The sequence below is a fragment of the Leuresthes tenuis genome, unplaced genomic scaffold (assembly GCF_036924035.1).
Source record: "Leuresthes tenuis unplaced genomic scaffold, fLeuTen1.0.hap1 SCAF_10, whole genome shotgun sequence".
NCBI lineage: Eukaryota > Metazoa > Chordata > Actinopteri > Atheriniformes > Atherinopsidae > Leuresthes > Leuresthes tenuis.
The window spans coordinates 2,220,835-2,241,985 of NW_027325364.1; the positions used below are offsets into that span (position 1 = coordinate 2,220,835).

A 21,151-nucleotide genomic window follows, 5' to 3' on the forward strand; every position below is an offset into this window, starting at 1 on the left:
GGGCTGAAAACGTTGCTGAACCTGGACCTGACCGACTGCAGCAGCCCCGGATCAGAGCCCTGCCCCCACAGGCCTGTACGGCAGGCTCCAGGCATGATGGCTGCAGCCCTTCACCTCTCTGCTTACCCTGATGCTCCCATCACTCTGGAACAGAGTAAATCTGGACTCATCAGACCACATGACCTTCTTCCATCACTCCAGAGTCCAATGTTTATTCTCCCTAACAAAACTGAAACCTTCTTCCTCTCATTGGCTTCACTGATAAGTGGTTTTCTTAGCTGTTTAGTCCCCATCCTTTAAGTTCCCGTCTCATTGTGCACGTGGAAATATTCTGTTGTAAATATGCTGAGTGTGATGTTTCCCCACCTCCCTTCCAGCTTTTAATAATGCGTTGGACCGCTCTTAACCCAGTTTTAGTTTCAGAAATCTCCTCAGATGCAGATGTTTTCTTTGCTTGATGCGTCCCAACAATCGGACCCTTCTGACACAGAATAACATCTTTTCCACGACCACAGGCTGTGTCTTCGGACATGATAGTTTAAGAATCGAGAAGGGGTTAAATAACTTGTTACCAGCTGAAACGCAGTCATCCATGCAGTAATTATCCAATGGGAGGCTCTTATCTATTCTTTTTTCTGTGTGTAATTAGTCGTGTTTTAGTAATTTTCCCCCACCAAGATATTAACCAAACCATAGCATGAACCTTAAAGTACAAGCAGGAAACAAAGCAGAACCAAATTCTACATGAAAGTTGTATCCTGTGGCAGCTCAGTCAGCTCTTTAAGGCCCTTTCAGTGGTGTGTCGGTTAGGATCTCCTCCACTGATGCATCAAAGGATGGACCAGGACAAAATTCCCAGGACGTTACTTTCCGCCCCGGGTCATAAACCGGTGACATTTTCGTGGGGTTCTGTGTCTTTGGAGTGTTGTTTTCTGTCGCATGTGAGTGAGGATAGCTGTATAAGGTGATATCCTGTATAACCGGCTTGCTCATTTCTGTGCTTGCACAGCAGCCTGATAAGGAGATATCTCTGAGAAAGACATGTTGTGAAACTAGGACCGCACCCACAACGGTCTTCTGAAAGTAACGCCTTATACAAGTACACACGCACACACATAGAGGAAGAGACAAGATATTGACGCACACACATCTCATAAGGCGGAGACTGAACTCAAGTCTATATAACATCACACCCCTAGACAAAGACAGAGCTTTTCCGTACTTTGTGCTGTTCGCATGTATTGTACTGAACTGTTCTCCGCACTTTGCAAACTGCGCAAATAAAACTGTGTTGATTCTTATATCGTCTCCTCTGTCTTCCTCCTTCACTGCATCAACGGACTCGGAAAGAGGTACAGGTTCACCTCAACACGCAACAAACTTTAGATTCTAACTTAACTCTGGTGTGACGTCGATTCAAACCAAAATCAGAAATAGGTTTTAAAAATCAATCTGTGACAGTCTGTTTTGGGTCTTTGATTATTCTTTTACACCTCCTGCTTCTTGAATTAAACAGACACCAGATAAACTCAGTAAACCTTTTCAAACATCGTCTTTACCTTCAGCTGTACAGCTGAAATCCTTCCATGGTGTTCATCACTAAGTTTCTGACTCTGTGATCTCCCTCTGAAATAAGAGTCGATGTCTTCTCTCAGTCTACATGAGGATCTAAGCAGGCCTGAAAATGCTTGATGTTGAAAATGCTGCTGAGAGGATCGACATCACCGGATTCAGGTGTCATATGTTGCAGGATGGTCCTTCTACTGGAACTAACCCTTTATTTAAGAAAGCTTGAAATCCTTTCAGAGTTAATTCTGTAAAGATAAATTCAACGTCTTTACCATTAGCCTCTTAAACGTGAGGCTGTGCGTCATGTTGTACAGCTTCCGGTCGGTAGGTGGCGGTATTGCAACCAGCCGGTAAGCACGAAGAAGAGGAAGTTGTTGATCCAGCTGATGTTTAGCTGCTTTGTTTTTAGTCCACCTGAGCTATAGAGCTGGGGTTTGAACTTGTTTTTATGTTTTTTACGCCCCAAAAAGTCATAGCACATCATTCCTGATGATGTTACAACTGTCGACTCATCCTGCACTTTGGAATTTACTGTCAAAGGAAATTAAATTTACTTTAAATTTCTTTCAGCTGGAGCAGGTTTTGATGCTTATTTTTTTTCTATGTTGTTTGTTTTTTGTATTTCTGTCAGATTATATAGAATACAAAATAAACACGAACGTTTAAACAAACGTGAAGCTGTGAGTCATGTTGTACAGCTTCCGGCCGGTAGATGGCAGTATTGCGAACAGCCGGTAAGGACGAAGAAGAGAAAGCTGTCATTCCATGAACAGACGACAGAGGGCGCTAACGCAGCACATCGCGCGGTCATTATAGGAAGAAGAAGAAGCTACATAACAATTCAGACTCCTTCGTTAACCGCCCTTAAAAGTGTTAAAGTTGGATTCTGTTCGCTAACCTCTGAAGTCTGAGCGTTACTAAACCTTCTGGCTGTTAGTGGATCAGACACCTTGAACAGTTATTGTATGACTGTCACAAACTTTAACAAGAAAAAACACCGTAAAACGGACATGTGCAGCGCTAAGTCAGCGGATTTTAGGATAGTTTCTACCTGCCTTTACATGCACTATTAATTCAACTTAATGCTGATGTTTAGCTGCTGAGAGGATCGACATCACCTGGTTCAGGTGTCATATGTTGCAGGAGGGTCGTTCTACCGGAAACTGTCTGATACACATTATTGGTTGTGGAATGAATGTTTAGTTATTTCACATCTGAACAGACCTTTCAGTAACATGTAACTTCATGACCGACCTCAGCATCTGTTGATCTAAAAAGCATCTGTGATGTTGTGGGGGTACGTCGGTGCTCAGGGCATCCGAACATGTGGCTGCTTCGTGAAAACTGACACAACTGAAGTCCAGAGCTGTGGCCCCCTGAAAACATTTTGGGTATTTCATAAAAGAACGTAATGCTGCAAAAGTAAAAGTGAATCAGAGCAGATGTTTCCGTAGTGAAGAGCTGAAGCAGCCCGTCCCAACTTTATTTAACAAAGCTTGTTTTTTTAAATCCTTTCTGAGTGAATTCCAGTTTTATCTACATGTTACACAGTATCCCAGCTTTCCTGGAAACAGGTGCACGCAGCCAGAGGCGGGCCTCCTCAGGGGGGCTCCAGCTGTTTTAATGTGACATCAGTCATCAGAGGAATAATGTCACTGATGTGGCTGAAGAGCTCAGAGACATTAGTCCTGTGGGGATATGACGGTTTTCCCCAAAGTGAGAAACAAACACATTCAATTCAGAATAAAGTCATAGATTCATTCATAGAATCTGTGTTCAGAGGAGTCAGGTTCTGTCAAACAGTGACATGTGCTCATCTTGTTCTGGTGGAATCAGGAAGAATTCTTCACATGATGCATTTCTACATCTCATTTTAAAACCTCTCAGGTGTTTTGCACCAATTATTCATTAAACGAGGCCACTGATCACAGCTAGCACTGCGCACGTCAGCATCTAAAGTAACAGCAAAAGATTTTCTTCTGCCAGCACAAAACACTGAGCATCTCTAGCAGAGTTTCCACATTTCTAATGTGATTAAGCTGCATCGCTAACCTCAACATTTACTTCCTTCTGTTGAGGTCGGCGATGAGACGTGGTTCTTTTTCCTGAAGGACTGAGTAGAAGATGTCTTTGCAGGCTTTGCCTGCTCTCAGAGGGCCACAGTAGAGCTCCCTTATCTGATCCTGAGGGGTGGGCAGAGCTCTTATTGTTAAATAAGTCTCTGGTTGGACGACTTTATTCCTTAAAAGAGCATCTAAAATGGGTCCGATGGTGCTCACTCTCTGGATCAAGTCTTCCATGTGTTTGTCCACAAAGTGTTCATCTGAGGAAAAAGGAAAGAAATGACTCTTCAGTGACTGAGCGGATTTGTTGATGACTCATTTAATTAATTTAATGTTTAGGCTTTATTACAGAACGCTCACCATCTATTTACCAGTCTGTCAAAATGCAGAGAAGAACATTTTACTCAACAGATCAGTTAAAGATCCCAAACACAGTCAGCAGCTGGGGGCTAATATTCTGACAACCTGGGAGCTGTTTTCCTCTCACTTGTTCATATCGCAGGTACGTCTAAATATTTGTTGCATTGATATCAGCGCAGAATCATTCTTTCGAGTCCCTTCCATCATTGTCTCAGTGCAGTAAAAACAGATTCCCGTGTCATGATCTTCCGGCCTTCTGTGCACACGAGCCAAACGCCTGCTTCTGCCTCCGGGCTTTACGGTGATGCTTAGGGTTGTGAACTCTGGGATTTTCTGTATTTCCTTCATAACTGACTGAAGATGTCATTAAATTTTCTCCAAATGTTTTCAACTTACAGTAGATCCTACAAAACATATGCATCCACCCTTTTTCTTCTGCTTGTAAGAAGCTGGCCTCAGCAGAGTTTTCCCGACGTCCTTCTCATCAGGGATATGTTCTAATTCCTCCTGGTGGGTAATGAGGCATTCCCAAGCCAGTTAGAAATGTAATCCTTTCAGTGGATTCTCAGTTCACTCGTAGGCATCGTACCAGCTGGGCACATCTGGAAAGCCTCCAAAGGAAAGCACCGGGGGGGCATCCTAATCAGCTTTCTGACCCACCTTAAATGAGTCCTGTTATTACTTCGTGGAAGGGGCTCCTCTCTGAGCTTCCCTGAAGATGCTTCGAGTTCTTACCCCGTCCCTAAACTCAGCTTCAGAGATGGACTAAAGATTCCAGCTCTCATCTGTCCCCAAACCTTTTCTGCCTCCTGTTCACATCACAGTTAACAACGTGCAGACCAGTGGCTTCCCTTCCACACGGCTGGGGGTTGCACACCATTATTTAGTGATCTCCTGGGTTAGATTTTAGTTGCTCAGAAGGGTTTTAGTTTGATCCATTTCTACACAATCTGATTTTCTAGCCTTTTTCCAGCCTGATTAACACTAACAACTTATTTTCTGAGCTCCTTTAAACTCTCCTTTGTTCATACCATGACACCCTTCTTCAGACTTGTTTTGAAAATCAGCCTTTTTCTGATCCCTGTCACTTACATCCATTAAATTTGGTTTACTGATCAGATCCTGGACCAGAGACAACGAGGAGCCTCGGTGCACCTACCTTCTGCCTCTGTGTTTTCTCCAGCTGCTTCAGCTAAGGCTCTTTCAACTGAAATGAAGGAAGAGAGAAAATGTATTAATTTACTGTATCCCTGCTCTTCCAGTGTGCCTGATACAAAAAGACGGATCAGACTCTTAATGAGCAGGACTTTGATCAGGATCAGGCCCAGAAAAGACAGTTAGAACCTGATAACTTACCATCAGCCATGGTACTGATGCCTGTGGCTCCTGCTGAGGACCCTGCAGCTGAAACCAAAAGATAAAACACTTAACAAATGCATTCCTCTTCTTTACTGCGTCAGATCATTAATATCCATTACATACAGTCTTCCACATGCAGATATCTCATCAGTAGGATGTATTTATCAGCATTAATCAGCAGACAGAATCTGTCCTGCAGCTTCAGGTGGCTGCAGAGATTTAATGAACCCAAACAGCACCAACAAACTAAAAACAACTGTAACACACTGCTGATTTTACTAATGTTCCTACTTTAACCACATAATATATTAAAGCAGACATGCACTTATCTCCAGGTGTTTCATTGAAATGTTGAACTATTATTTTACTACATTTGCTTTTTTGTTTGATTCATTGTGTTGTTGCTTTCATTTTGCTTCCTGTTTGTTGCGAACATGGTTCTGAGATGTCAAGTCATCGACACATTTCACACCAAATATGAATCCCTCCTTTACATTATGTTTATGTTTCTGTATTTATCAGACGCTTTTATCCAAAGCGACTTACAAATGAAGATATAACAGCTTTATAAAAAGCTAACAATAAGCTCCATAGAAGGAACCCAGGAGTCCGACTCTGTCAGAGGGGACAGAGTAGAGATAGGGTGCAGGCATAGAAGGAAGTGCAGAAAGATAAAGTGCAGAGATAAAGGGGGGAGGGAAGTACAAGGTAAGTGCTGGGATAGGAGATGCTCTCTTTTCCCTGCCTCATCTGAATGACCAGTTACTGTTTGTGTCTTCTCATGTAAAGCAAAAGAAAACTAAACCTCAAAAGAAAATCCTCGAACAACGTTCATCCAACTGGTTTTAACCGACGTCCAAACAATCCAACTTTATTTGTTAAGCACTTTAGAAGAACCACAGTGGACCAAAGGGGTGTACAGGATAAATAAAACATAAGAAATAAAAGCTTATGCTGAGAAATAGCAACAAAATTAAATGAAATAAAATAAAATAAAAGTGAACGTCTCACATAGTTTTAAAAGACAAGGAAAAAGATAGGATTTAAAAACAGTCAGAATCTCAGTCCTGTCTAGTTCCTGCACGCCACATCTGGAATATCTGGCGATTCTTTGTCGACCCTTCTTCCTGCCCAGGGAGTTTACTTCGGCCATCATTGTTGCCGTTTATATCAGGCAAAGCTGACAAAGGTTATGCCGAAGTGCTTCCAGCCTGTGACATGATCAACCTGGGGTGTTAATACGCTGGACCCCTGCTATACCCTCCATGAAGACAGCGACAAAGCCACAGCACTGTCGGCTTTCGGAAAAGCAGACGACGCCGCCATCTTCCTCATGCCGGAGTGTAAACAGAAGCTAACGGCAGTTGCCCCGGTTACGAGGGAGGTCAGACGTTGGTCTGCCCAATCAGAGGCCACGCTGCAGGACGCGCTGAGTGACGTAAACTGGGTCAAGTTCGACCAGCGCGCCGGGAATGACGTCAGTCTGTTTACGGAAGTAGTGACGGACGTTATAGCGAAGCTGATAGACGCGGTGACTGTGAAGAGCTTCCCTAATCAGAAACCGTGGGTCGATAGAAATATCCGAGGGGCTCTGAAGGCTCGAACCACAGCCTACAATGAAGGACTCATCTCCGGTGATATGGTCCCATATGCAGGAAATCTACACCAGACGATGTACTGCCAGAGCCAGAAAAATTTAAATAAATAACCTCTTCCAGTGGCTACCATCTGCCAAAAGACTTCTTCCCTCAGGCCATCAGGACACTGAACCTTCAACCCTCCACTTAACTCTGTAGATTTGTATGACCTTATATTTTCAGAAGTCTATTTTTATCTTTATTTCACATTTTATTTTTTTCTATAGTTGCAATTTCATTTCACTATGGGTGTACATCCACATGTGATGAATAAAAATGTGAAATCTGTTCTGTATCTGCAGTATCTTACCTTCAACAGGACCAGATTTTGGATAGTCATCTGAAATTAAATACAAATAAAAAGTGTTAGTTGATGCTGTGGTTTGCATTCATGGTGGTGAGTGTAAGGAGTGATGGATGAATACAATGTAGGTAGAAAGTAAAATCATGAAATGGGTTTGTGAGTATTCGTGAATGCATTTAATTTCCTTTTGTACACACTCACTCTTTCTAAATGTACAGGTCCAGACTGGCTCATCCTTTTCTTCAGCCTTTTTCGGGTAAGTATATGAAAGTTTAAGGTTGAAGTCTGTGTCCGGATTCTGAATGAATACTTCATAAAAGTTTGGGTCTTGACTGTCATACCTGAGAGTTATTTTCTGCAGAAAATGAAAAATAAAAGAAAGACAAGTTCAATCGTTAAAAACCAAAGCAGCAGCTTAAGTCCAGATCCAGACTTCTCCTTTCCTCTTCGGTCACAGGCCCCCTCAACTGAAAATCAAATCCTCACCTTGTTAACATGTCTGGATGCTGCTATGATGCGTTAAAAGACAACAAATAATCAAAATCAGGATTTCTTCTCTGAACCTGCAGAATACAACCTACAGTCTCAGAGAGGTGAGGTCAGACATGTCTGTTCCACGCGTTTTAGGGCATTTAAATCCTGACTATGCAGGTTGGAAGTGTAAAGCTTGGTTGCATACACTGTGAGGAGCTGATGAAATGTAGCACAAGCTGCAGGAAAAGGTGCTTTATATGTTTTGCTCTTGTTGCTTCTGCTTGACGTCTCTCACATCTCAACCTTTAGCATGCTAACTGAGGCCTGTAGAGTCTGAGATGTAGCTCTGGGCTTTTTCACCTTGGGGTGACCTTTAACCTTTAGCATGCTAACTGAGGCCTGTAGAGTCTGAGATGTAGCTCTGGGCTTTTTCACCTTGGGGTGACCTTTAACCTTTAACATGCTAACCGAGGCCTGCAGAGTCTGAGAAGTAGCTCTGGGCTTCTTCACCTTGGGGTGAACTTGCTGGGACGTCCACTCCTGGGAAGACTGACAGCTGTCCTGAATGTTTTCCACTTGTGAATAATCTTTCTCTCTGTAGAATGATGGACTCCAGATAGTTTGGAAATGGCCTTATAACCCTTCCCAGACTGATGGGCAGCAACAGCTGCTTCTCTGAGATCATTGCTGGTGTCTTTCCTCCTTGGCATCATGTTAACACCTGAAAACTGACAGAACTTCTGCTTTAAAAGAGCTGCTCACATGCTCTCATGTTTAAAGTTTTATTAATAAGTATCAAGGTATTCTAAATGCATCAGAGTAACTTAGTTTAAGCTTAAAGGGTATGGAGCGTATCCCAGCTGTCACTGAGGGGCAGGGTACATCCTGGATCACAGGACTCAACAATTACATATCTTATTTAAATGATCCTCCAATCATTTCTGCAGGATTCATCTCAACTTTCAGCTCTGTAAGGGTAACTCCCTCAGAGAGCGCTCATGCTAACAGTGCATGTTTAGGCCTCATGCTTCAAGTGCATCATCTTAATTTCAATGTTTTAAATTGAGTTTGTAATGTTTGGCTTTTATTGTTACACAAACCGGAAACTAACGAACATAAACTACAGCTACATCTAAAAAAAAACACCAATTTAATAAAGCTGCAAAGCCAGAGGAATGGCCCTCGCACCCTGGCTGCATTCCGGCCTGAATTGTGATGGAGAGCCCCTGCACATGCCACATCTGGCCTGGCTGGGACATCGCTTGAAGCCGGTATAGATGGCCACCAAGTGGTGCTGTGAGCCGACACTGGTGTGCAAACATCTTCTGGCTTTGAGAGTTGTCGTGATTTTGAAATTCGCCGTGTCCTCCTGCAAAAAGTCAGTTTTCTGAAGGAAGCGTTGTCTTCTTGTTATCTGTTGTCTGAGCACATCTGAAGTTGGGGTGGTGAACAAAGTCAGAGTAATAAGTCCAAGATGAAACTAATCCACTTCCTATCAAATAATATTTATATTTCCACTTACGTGGTCTCTTTACATTACAATACTTTTTATATCACGTCACTTCTTTATCCTCAGGACTTGTTTTTGCCTGTTTGCAGGTTGGTTGTTTTCTTGTTTATTGTTGTAGGTTATAGATCTTTATTTCTGTTTTTTGTGTTCCTGCACTTTTTACTTTAATTCTGTAGTGTATACAACACTTTTCTTTTCATGCTGCTGTAACGAGTAAATTTCCCTGTGTGGGATGAATAAAGTATAAATCTAATCTAATCTAAACATCAGTGTTCAAGCTGCAGCACAGACCTTAAAGGCTCAGGCCAAACACCAAAGCAGTCCATAAAGCCAGTTTACTAAAATGTGGTCGTGTACGTCAGACTGTTCACGCACTTTCTTGCAGCTGCTTTGAACGTCTGAAGTATAAATGACTGAAAATGATTTGATTTATTATAGAAAGCACAAACGGTACCTCTGGCTGAATGCTTGCCATGTCTGCGTCAGCTGTGAGGCTGAAACCCTGCTTCATCTTCAGGAACTTGTCTGGCCGGTGCTTTGGGATTTCTTCATAACCATGGGAGGATTTTTTCTTGCTCACAGCCTAAATAAACATACATGAAACTGGTCACCTCTGTTTTAAGGTACATTTAGAGATTGTCATGGATTTATGGATGTAATATCAGCATCTATGGGGGATTAGTTGAGAATGTTTTTCTGTCCTCTGTGGATTGTCTGCTTCTCATTAACTGGAGACAATCCACAGTGTATGAAGGTCATATTTATGATTATTAATGCCTAAGAAAGGCAGAAGTTGTAGTTGGTTTGAGGAAACCAGACATGTTGTTGTTTTATCATGACAGTGTTGAAAATGTTGTAATGTTAAATTAAAGATAAAATGACTAGATTGTTGCTTTTTTTCTTCCTGTAAACTGCCCTCAGGCTCTGTTGAAGGTGTCCTGCATACTGTAGTTATGACAATAAAATGTTCAGCCACCTGTTGAAGAGCAGGATCGTGTGGGACCACAAAGACGTGGAGCTTGAGGAACGGCGTGTTGGGTTGATAGTATAGCAACACATTACACTTGTATTTCACAGGAAGACCAAGTTTCATCAAGGGTGCTTTTAAAGTGAAACTTGGTTCCGTTAACTTGACATGTGACTCTGTGACCTCAGAGACTTTTTCCACAAAATCGCCACAATCGATAATGTGAAGGACTGCAAAATTCTCCAATAGGTTTTGGATGCCATCTGTGTAAGATACACAAACCACACAGATTGTGAGATGAAAGAAATACATCAACACATTTATTAATACTTTATATTTTCCTAATGCCTTCTTACCGATGCAGATCCAGTGTGGCAGGTGCACTTCATCAAACCTCCCAGCAGTGACTGTGACGTCCATTAGAGGACCTGCAGGCGAGTATCGTCTGCTTTCCATTCGCTCCATGTGTCCGTCCCAAGAGCCAAACTGGTACCTAAAGCCAACCTTTTCCTTACAGGCCCAGCGCAACCCAGAGATGCTGCACTCAAAGTGTCCCACGTCAGACTGAAGGCTGAAATATGAGTTCAGAAACGAGCTTCCAATAAAAACATGGAGGGACCCAACAGAGGAAATGTAAAAGCAGCTGTCCTGGTTAGATTTGACCAGCAGAACACAATTAACACTTTTATCGTAATCTGTCAGAACCACAGTTTTTCTTCTGAAAATGAAATTCAAGCTTAAGGATGTTATTTTTACCTGTAAGTCGGAGCCTCGTCTGTATCTGAACTCTTCACCTCAGGTTCCAGTTTAGTCCAGCCACCGGAGTCCTGCTGCAGAGGATAATCACTTATATGCACAAGTGCAGGATTTTCTCATCGACTCTTCATTTAAATTCGTAAATCAATTAAAGATCAATAACTTGAAGTGATTGATAAATGTAAGGAACTACCATGCCACTTCCACGGCCCTCAGGCTTCACACTTCTTGAAGGTCCTTGTTAAAACACAGAGTTTGATTCAAATATTAAAGAGTTTGAATCATGTTAACAGTCTTTATGTTTGATCATCAGCATGTTCAGTAGGACACGCTGCTGACTGAAGCCTTAGAGGAGGAAAAGGAAGCTCTTCACATGTTACATTATTACAGCTAATGGACCACAGTACACACCTAAAGTGTTGGGAAACACAAACCCACCGACATGCTGGTTGTCTGAGATAAACAGTGAGGGAATAACCAAACCCACTCAGGTTTAATCCTCTGAGAAACACGAATGTTTGCTCCAAAGGTCCCTGCAGTCCGCCCAGCTGATCCAAACTTTACTGAAAATTAAACCGACGTGTCGGTGGGACGAGAAGAAAAGTCTACATACAAACAAAGTCACTGTGGTTCAGCTTCTTTGGACCATCAGTGTCTTCACTAAATTTCATGTCAAATTATACAGATGAAGTTCTGAATACCAGCTTTTCCACATAACTTACCTTTGGATGCTGAGCTGGTCTCTGATAGCTTCTGGACCAGATCAGACCTGTTCATGTGCCTGAAAACCTCCTTGGTCACCTCCACACACTGCTGGCCAAGCTCCTCCACCATCAGATTCACTATTTCAGCTGTCATGTGAAAGTAATCCAGCTTATAGTGAGGGATTTGTGGGACGCCCCTCTGGAAACATGTCAGCTCCAGCAACCATGTGAACTTTGCTAAATCTGTTTTACTCAAACTCTTCAGAGTCTCCAGAAGAATCTGTTTATCAGCCGTCTCTGCTGCTATCTGGAAAAAAACAAAGAATTCATTCTTAAAGGTGTGTTTCTTCACATTTTATCAGTATCAGTGTTTTAATCTGAATGTTTCCAGGATGACTCGTGTCCATAAAAAACACCAACATTCCCAACAGCTGATCCTCTGACTGTGTTTTAGGGCCCTGAGTTCCCACTGCCTTAGCTGGTGAGTGTGGATTAATCCCAGAGTGTTCATTCTCAGGTTTTCTTCTGTTCACAGGTTTTAATTCAGTCACTTTTCTTTTATTCTACCCCCATTCTCAGACAGGATCCAGAGATACTTAAACTCCTCTCCTTGAGCCAGCGACTCACTCCCAACATGGAGCAGGAAATCCACTCTTCTCTGGTTGAGGACCATGGCCTCAGACTGGAAACTTTACGAGTCGTCCAGTTTCAAACAAATGTTTAAAATGTTAAAGATGAGACTGAGTTTCATGCTGAATGAAAGCTGTGATGTCACACTTACTGCCTTCAGCAGCGCAGCTCCATGTTCATCCGCAGAGAGTTCCTCTGAGAAAAAACAGATCATTATGATGTCATCTCACATCCAAATGGAATCAGCTTTGGTAAAAGTTAAACATGCACATTATTCATACAGAACTAAAGAATCCAGCTAAAAACACTGAGCAGCAAGGAGACGTGTGCCTCGAGTCAGATATTTTAGTTCAGCTTTATGAACCTCGTGTTTCTTCTGTTTAGTCCAGGTGATGAGAACCAGTTTGAACTAGTTCACCTTACCTTTGAGTACTGAGCTTCTGTCTGTGAGTCTTTGCACCAGATCAGTCTTCTTCATGTTCATGAGAATCTCACTGACCACCTCCACAGACTGCTGGTTCAGCTCCTCCACCATCACATGAGCTAGAAGTAACCTGTCTGCATGCAGCCGTGTCCATGAGAAGTGTGAGAGATTCTCCTGAGAGATCAACGACTCTCTGAATCTGTTCAGCTCCTCGTCGCTCAAATCATTCAGAGTTTCCAAAAGCAGCTGTTTCACAGCTGTCAGATACGACCCCTGGAACAGTCAGCACATTCATTATATATATGTATATATATATATATATATGTAACAGAACATATTGATCAGTTTGTCTCATTATGTTTTTTAATATCAGACTAAATTCTACACAAAACGACTCCTTTTCCTTCTCTTTCAGATGCTTAGAAACAGTTATTTAATGAAGTTACAGACTGCAACTCTTTAACGCCGTGTCAAAGGGAGGCATCACCCCCCGAAGCTTTAACTACATCTAATAGCTGATGTGTCGTATTCTACTTGTTGAAATAAAACAGCTTCAGTTCCATGAAAGAACTCCAACATTAAAGACGTGTTTGGACTGAATCATTGACACGTTCGGTCTGAGGATTCAGCCTCATCTGCTGAATGAAAGCTGTCACGTTCTGAATCACACTGATGTGATGTTACTCACTTTGTGGCTCAGACCTGATCGCTGCTCATGCACAGAGAGTTTCTCTGAGGAGGAAAACAGACAGAAGAGACTCATGAGTGACTGACATGGAGGATATGAACTGTGTATCACAGCCCCAACACTGACACTAACATCACCATTTTCTTCACTTTCACTCATAACAGAAATACTGGAAACAGAAATCTTCTTTTTTCAGCATCACAAATCTTACTGAGTTGTAAACTGAGGAGAACTTTGCTAAGAGGTTAAAACCCAAAGTTTATTTCTCAGATTTTTGTTGGTATTGTCTTACTGTTTGGTGCTGAGCTGCTCTCCAAAAACCTCTGGACCAGATCGGTTCTGTTCAGGTACGTGAGAACCTTTACGGTGAACTCCACAGACTGCTGTCCAAGCTGCATCAGCATCACATCCGCTGTCTCTGAGGTTCTTTGTTCAGGACTAAAAAGATCTGAACCAGAAATCAGGACGGTCATCGACAGCAGAAGGCTTTTGAATGTCAGGAACTCCTCATCACTCAAACCATTCAAAGTCTCTGAAAGCAGCTCTTTGACAGCTGCCACCGTTGCCACCTGGAACAGTCGGTACATTCATGGGTCAGATGTTCGGCCCACTGAGACGGTTACAAACAGTCAGCGAGATCACACACGGTCCGATGCATCTGGTAAACGCTACAGGACTGACTACAGAGGGCTGTTAACTGCTGCTGATGATCAGCAAAAAACAGGCTGAAAACAACAAGATGAGGAACAATGAACTTTTCCTCCTTCAGCTTCTGAAAAGGATTTTATTTACAGCCTGCAGCTCTCAATGTTTGTTGCTGCTAAACACAGAAATCCATTACAGGATCCATATCTGTCTCTGTGTGCAAGGTCGTGTGATTCATTTCTCTCCTTTTATTCATTACTGCTCTGCTCTTTAGTCCTTACAAACATCCAACATTAAACACATGTTTGGACTGAATCATTGACACGTTCGGTCTGAGGATTCAGCCTCATCTGCTGAATGAAAGCTGTCACGTTCTGAATCACACTGATGTGATGTTACTCACTTTGTGGCTCAGACCTGATCGCTGCTCATGCACAGAGAGTTTCTCTGAGGAGGAAAACAGACAGAAGAGACTCATGGGTGACAGTTTCAGGAGCCACTTTTATGATTTGTACATGTTCTGTCCTTGTTGTCTTACTTTCTGTCCCAAAGCTGGATTCTGGCAGCTTCTGCTGCCGATCACTCTTCATCATTTTCTGTAAAATCTGCTCAGTTTTCTCCATTTTCTGTAAAATCTGCTCAGTTTTCTCCACTGCCTGTTGGCCGTAAGTCCTAACCATAAAAAACACCAAATACTGTGTGTTTGAAACATACAGCAGCATCCATGGCAGTCTATAATAAGGTTGAGTTTGTTGAGTTTGTTGAAATGTGATCCAGAAGTCTGAGAACCAACGGCCGCTCAGCTCCGACAGCTTTTCCAGCAGCAGCTCTGTAACAGACTCCATCGTTTTTATCTGGTAATTCAAAGGAAATGTTTTTTAATTCACTCATCAGCTGTGATTTAATCTGATTTGTCTCTTTACTTCTCATTCATGTTTTAGAAATGAAGACGTAGAAAGATTATTTCAGCTGGACATGAATATTGGAACTAATGATAATCTGTGTAACATCGATTCAGTGAAAGCCAAAAGAACGGCATCAGACTAAAGAGTCATTACTCACTTTGTGGGTCAGTGCAGGCAAACATTCATCCACAGTGTGTTCTTCTGAGGAGAAAACATCCAGAAGTTACTGATTCAGCAGCAGGTGTTATACTCATAATATTAAACCGCTCATCCAATTTAAACGAACACTGTTAAACCTTTATATTCCCCACATCCCTCCAAAAAGGAAAGAAAGGAGGAGGAAGCATGTTCCTTTGAGAGAAAACACAGACTGTTTTTCTGTTTCGTTCTAAAACCGCCTACTTCTTCTTCTTCTTCTTCTTCAGAAAACTGGTTACCTCATGATTGGACTACTGCTGTGAAGCTTTCATCTATTCTCAGTTGTTTTATGATGTTTTTGCAGATACTTTCCAAACGTGCTGCTGTGCATTAGGACCAAACATCTCCACTTTGCTCTGGTCTGTCCAAAGGACATTGTTCCAGAAGTCTTGAGCTTTGTTCAGATGCAGCTTTGCAAACCTAAACTGTGCTGCCATGTTCTTTTTAGAGAGAAGAGGCTTTCTCCTGCAGCCCTTCCAAACAAGCCATCCTTGTTCAGTCTTTTTCAAACTGTGCTGTCATGACCTTTAACCTTTAACATGCTAACTGAGGCCTGTAGAGTCTGAGATGTAGCTCTGGGCCTTTTCACCTTGGGGTGACCTTTGACCTTTAACATGCTAACTGAAGCCTGTAGAGTCTGAGATGTAGCTCTGGGCCTTTTCACCTTGGGGTGACCTTTAACCTTTAGCATGCTAACTGAAGCCTGTAGAGTCTGAGATGTAGCTCTGGGCTTTTTCACCTTGGGGTGACCTTTAACCTTTAACATGCTAACTGAGGCCTGTAGAGTCTGAGATGTAGCTCTTGGCTTTTTCACCTTGTGGTGACCTTTAACCTTTAACATGCTAACTGAGGCCTGTAGAGTCTGAGATGTAGCTCTGGGCTTTTTCACCTTGGGGTGACCTTTAACCTTTAACATGCTAACTGAGGCCTGTAGAGTCTGAGATGTAGCTCTGGGCTTTTTCACCTTGGGGTGACCTTTAACCTTTAACATGCTAACTGAGGCCTGTAGAGTCTGAGATGTAGCTCTTGGCTTTTTCACCTTGTGGTGACCTTTAACCTTTAGCATGCTAACTGAGGCCTGTAGAGTCTGAGATGTAGCTCTGGGCTTTTTCACCTTGGGGTGACCTTTAACCTTTAACATGCTAACTGAGGCCTGTAGAGTCTGAGATGTAGCTCTGGGCTTTTTCACCTTGGGGTGACCTTTAACCTTTAACATGCTAACTGAGGCCTGTGGAGTCTGAGATGTAGCTCTGGGCTTTTTCACCTTGGGGTGACCTTTAACCTTTAACATGCTAACTGAGGCCTGTAGAGTCTGAGATGTAGCTCTGGGCTTCTTCACCTTGGGGTGAACTTGCTGGGACGTCCACTCCTGGGAAGATTGACAGCTGTCCTGAATGTTTTCCACTTGTGAATAATCTTTCTCTCTGTAGAATGATGGACTCCAGATAGTCTGGAAATGGCCTTATAACCCTTCCCAGACTGATGGGCAGCAGCAGCTGCTTCTCTGAGATCATTGCTGGTGTCTTTCCTGACTGATGATCAGTTAATCAGAGCATTGATTAGCAGCTCCTGGCTGCTTCTTACCTTCTTAATTCCAGTGGAAGCAGTTAATAAACAGAAGTTTCCCCTAAAGCGGCTTCATCTACTTTGTTTCATCAGTTTTTCTTTATCTGATGTCAGAGCTTGTGTGAAGATGTGATGGTAAATTGAGTTTTAATGCTGCGAAGTCTGAACTATTTAAACAGCAAAATTCAAAAAGGTTCATAAACTTTAAGTACCCCTGTATTTATCATGCTACAGTATATTACTGAACAGATGTTTACTGTACCTTTGGGTCCAAAGCTGCTCTCTGGCAGCCTCTGTGCCAGATCAGTCCTGTTCATACCCAGGAAAGTCTCCCGGGTCACCTCCACATAATGTTGACCCAATATATTCACCATCAGATCCACCGTGTCTGTCTTGTTTCTGTACCCCAGTAGGCTCCATGGGATCTGTGGGAGATCCTTCTTGAATTGGGTCAAATGTAGAAAGCTCTTAAATGTCTCAAACTCATCACCCTTCAACTCCTCCAGTGTTTCCAAAAGCAGCTCTTTCACAGCTAACATGGCAGCCATCTGGAAAACCAAAAGTGTTTTCAGAGGAAAATATTGATTTCATTCACAGAGAATCAGACTGTTGTAGTTTATCATAAAGGTGTCAGAAATATATTCTGTCCAGAATGTTATCCATGTCATTATTTCAGACGTTTGGATGTTTAAAGGTGTTTTCTGTAAGGAGAACACAAATAACTGAAAAGATGAGCTAACATACAGTACGTAGGTGAATTCATCTTCAGTGTTAACAGTGTTTTCAGGGTGGAACTTTTTCATAGTGACACCAAAACTGACTTGAACATCAAATATTCTTCAATAATTCCCTATAAGCCAGCAGCACAGTGTAGCAGAAACATAAACCAAATCATTCTTATTCAATCCAGTTTCTTGTTTAAAAGAAAAAGCTTTAAAGTCTAACTGAGAAAACCATCCAAAATGCACGATGAAAATGTGATTTTAGGCTCTTTTTGGATAAAAGCGTTGCTCTGCAGGGTCAGACAGGTGAGACTCACTTTGTGGATCAGAGCAGACTGACACTCATCCAGCTTTTCTTCTGAGGAGAAATAAAGAAAATAATTCAAACACCAGGAGAAGCAGCTTAAAAAGGAAATTAAGATACTAAGAGGTGGTAAAATGTCAGCAAAGACAGGAGGAGGACGTCTTTCCCAACACGTTTTCCTCTATGTGCACCTTTTATCTTTCTTTGCTGACATTTTAGAGTTGGATTCTTTACTATTTAGGACTGTTTTGAGGGAGTTTGGAACATTTCATACATGGCACACTAATAAATGCAGAAAAATCAGATGTTTGCACATATCTGCTTTAATCTGTTTTATTACTGTTCATCAGGATGGTCAAAATCAGCAAAACTTCAACTGAACCCTTTGAGCTCTGAAGGTAAACTTTTCCATCAGAAATAACAACTTTTCAGTCAGAAATAACTTTTCCATCACAAATAATAACTTTTCCATCACAAATAAAAAGTTTTCCATCAGAAAGAAAATCTTTTCCATCACAAATAACAACTTTTCCATCACAAATAAAAACTTTTCCATCACAAATAACAACTTTTCCATCACAAATAAAAACTTTTCCATCAGAAATAACAACTTTTCAGCCAGAAATAACAACTTTTCCATCAGAAATAACAACTTTTCAATCAGAAATAATAACTTTTCCATCATAAATAACAACTTTTCAATCAGAAATAAAAACTTTTCCATCAGAAATAACAACTTTTCCATCAGAAATAAAAACTTTTCCATCAGAAATAATAACTTTTCCATCAGAAATAACAACTTTTCCATCAGAAGTCCCACTTATAAAAGCCTTCTTATGGCACACGTTCTGCTTCTGATGGAGATTTATTTGTGATTTCAGTCTGATGGCAAAGCTGAGACTTAAACTGCCTCACCAAACACAGCCGACTACAAACTGTTCAGCAAACTGGTTCATCATCCTCTTTCCTGTATTCTGACCCACACACCATCTGGTTTTAAACCCATGAATGAAGCAGGCCTGCTGCTCATTTCCTAAACAGTTATAATTCTTTTACTTTAATGTTTTCTTACTTTTGGGTTTTGACAGCCTCTGCATCAGATCCTTCTTCTTCATCTCCATCAAAGTCTTCTCAGTCTTCTCCACAGACTTTGGACCGTAAGTCTGCACCATTGAATACACTGTGAAGTGCAGGTCTGCCGTCGCCTCTACCATACAGTCAGTTCTTGAATAAAGGTGATAGTAACGGTAAATCTGGCTTGAGTCCTTGAAGGCCTTGAGCTCTCCACTGCTCAGATCAGCCAGTGTTTCCAGCAGCTTCTCTAAAATGGACTCCATCGTTTCCACCTGGTAAATTCAGACAAAATGTTCATGAATCACAGTTCAGTTCATAGCTGTGACACGATGGGAAGAAGCCAGAGTTCCCAGAGAGAAGCCACACATAGACATGGAGAACATGCAAAGTCCACACAGAAAGCTGGGATTTGAACCAGGAACCTTCTTGCTGTGAGGTGACAGTGCGAACCACCACAGCAGGCTTTACATATCAGGACATGAGAAAAGTAATCTGGTGCTATCCAGGTCCTAAAAGGAGGCGAATCCAGCCTCAGAGGAACTACAACACATGACATATTACACTGTGTCTTTCTTTATTGAACAAAACTGAGACAAAGCACAGAAACAGTGAGTGAAAAACTCAGCACATCTTCCTACTGATAACACAGCTGAACTGAATCTTCTCCTCAACTGATTCATCCTGAACTGAACATTTCAACAGTCATGACAGCGGACTTGAGACGGACTATTTCAGCTGCTGCTGATGTTCAGGTGAAGCTTTATGATGATATCATCACACGAATGTCACTGAAAACACATGTAAAGAGAACACAAAGTGCTGATATGAACTCTGGTCAGTGAAGCTCAAACAAAGTGAAGCTCTTCTTTCTCAGTGGAGACTTCCCCATTATGGTGTTATTAGTTATTATGATAAAGAAGTCATGTGTTCAGAATGTGTTATAAGGATGATCTTTGGTAAATTAGACTGAGGAAAGCTTTAATAATTTAAGGTGACGATGATTTTAAGTGCTGATCCTCTGTATCAGAGCTGAACTGTGTGCAGATCCGGTGCTTTCCTCTCTTCACTGGCTTAGGTACAGAATTCATTACATATCACCTTTTATTTGTTGGACTGGCCTCAGAACACTTATCCAACCTTATTAATGTGCATCGACCCTCCAGAGCCCTGAGGGCAGCTGACCAGTCGGTTCTGGCCGTTCCCGGGTCATTCCTTAACACTGAAGGAGGTCGAGCCTTCGCAGTGGCGGCCCCACGCTGTGGAGTCCTTCGCCATCTTCTGTGAGGTCTGCGACCAGCCTCTCTACTTTTAAAACACGCCTCAGGACCCCCTTGTTTACCCTGGCCTTTGGCTGAGTTACGTCACCTGTACTGGATCTTTTATCTGTTTGCCTTTAACTGTTTCACTGTTTTTGCTTGTCTTGTTTATTGCTGCTGATTATTTTATCCTGTAAAGCCCTTTGGCTGGCCATTGGCCTTTAAATGTGCTTTATAAATAAAGCTGACATTGACAGTGGACTGATGTGATGTTACTCACTCTCTGGGTCAGTGGAGGAAGCTGTTTGTCCTCAGGTTGTTTCTCTGAGGAGGAAAGAAACAGAATAAAAGCTGTTAGCAGCTGTTTCATCTTTTATTCTACAGAAGATTTTACCCTGAAGTGAAACAAGGCTAAATGCTGTCCAATGTATTTGTGTGGAATCTGCTGAGCTGTGACAGATCTGATGAAAACACTTTAATAATCTTCATGTGCTCTTTTATTTCCAAATGAAGTTTGAAAATATACGCAGCGCTCTCATACCTCTGGCTCCGGAGTGGACACCTGACAATCTCTGCACCAGATCGGTCCTGCTCATCTTCATCAAAGCCTCCCTGCTCACCTCCACACACTGTGGGCCGTACGTCTGAGCCAGCAGCTGCACCACATCCTGTGTGTTTGCTGCCTTCAGTGACCTCCTTGGGATGAGGAATGAACCTTTCTTTGTCCCAACGAGCGACTTGAATTCATCAAACTGATCTGGACTCAACTGATCCAGAGTTTCAACGAGCAGCTTCTGAGTCGACATAGTTTCTACCTGGAAAATGACAAGAAGATATCAACCAGTCCACAGAGGACAGGAAGCTGCAAACATCCAGTCATGTGAAGAAGAAAGGAGCTACACTCTGTTTCAGCCCCAAGATTTACAGATCAGGACAGAAACTCTCCGGACAGATGTGTGTGTAATGAGTGTGTAAGAACATTCCACATGTGCACAATGTACCAACTTGTACTAAAACTCAGTAATGTGTGTGGATA

The 21,151-nt window shown here is 42.1% G+C and overlaps 2 protein-coding genes across 3 annotated transcripts; both read right to left on the reverse strand.

Annotated features, from left to right (window-relative positions):
* Positions 1 to 3,077: 3,077 nt before the first annotated feature.
* On the reverse strand, positions 3,078 to 14,067 carry LOC140315929 (uncharacterized). 2 transcript variants are annotated; one of them, XM_072393544.1, is made up of 15 exons: positions 13,738 to 14,067; positions 13,446 to 13,489; positions 12,757 to 13,030; positions 12,485 to 12,528; positions 11,722 to 12,010; positions 11,193 to 11,236; positions 11,000 to 11,070; positions 10,600 to 10,814; positions 10,253 to 10,506; positions 9,731 to 9,859; positions 7,494 to 7,647; positions 7,299 to 7,328; positions 5,349 to 5,396; positions 5,152 to 5,199; positions 3,078 to 3,892 (listed from the first exon to the last, which is right to left on the reverse strand). In XM_072393544.1, the coding sequence occupies exons 1-15, from the start codon at positions 14,030 to 14,032 to the stop codon at positions 3,630 to 3,632; spliced, it is 2,202 nt and encodes a 733-aa protein (XP_072249645.1). In that variant the 5' UTR covers positions 14,033 to 14,067; the 3' UTR covers positions 3,078 to 3,629. The 2 variants fall into 2 exon arrangements, with proteins under 2 accessions (XP_072249645.1, XP_072249644.1); XM_072393543.1 differs by having other exon boundaries at positions 11,000 to 11,073.
* Positions 14,068 to 14,469: 402 nt separating this feature from the next.
* LOC140315810 (uncharacterized) lies at positions 14,470 to 21,013 on the reverse strand. The gene is made up of 8 exons (XM_072393387.1): positions 20,657 to 21,013; positions 20,396 to 20,439; positions 18,858 to 19,131; positions 17,799 to 17,839; positions 17,022 to 17,307; positions 15,153 to 15,196; positions 14,629 to 14,944; positions 14,470 to 14,537 (listed from the first exon to the last, which is right to left on the reverse strand). The coding sequence occupies exons 1-8, from the start codon at positions 20,919 to 20,921 to the stop codon at positions 14,470 to 14,472; spliced, it is 1,338 nt and encodes a 445-aa protein (XP_072249488.1). The 5' UTR covers positions 20,922 to 21,013.
* Between the last annotated feature and the right edge of the window lie 138 nt (positions 21,014 to 21,151).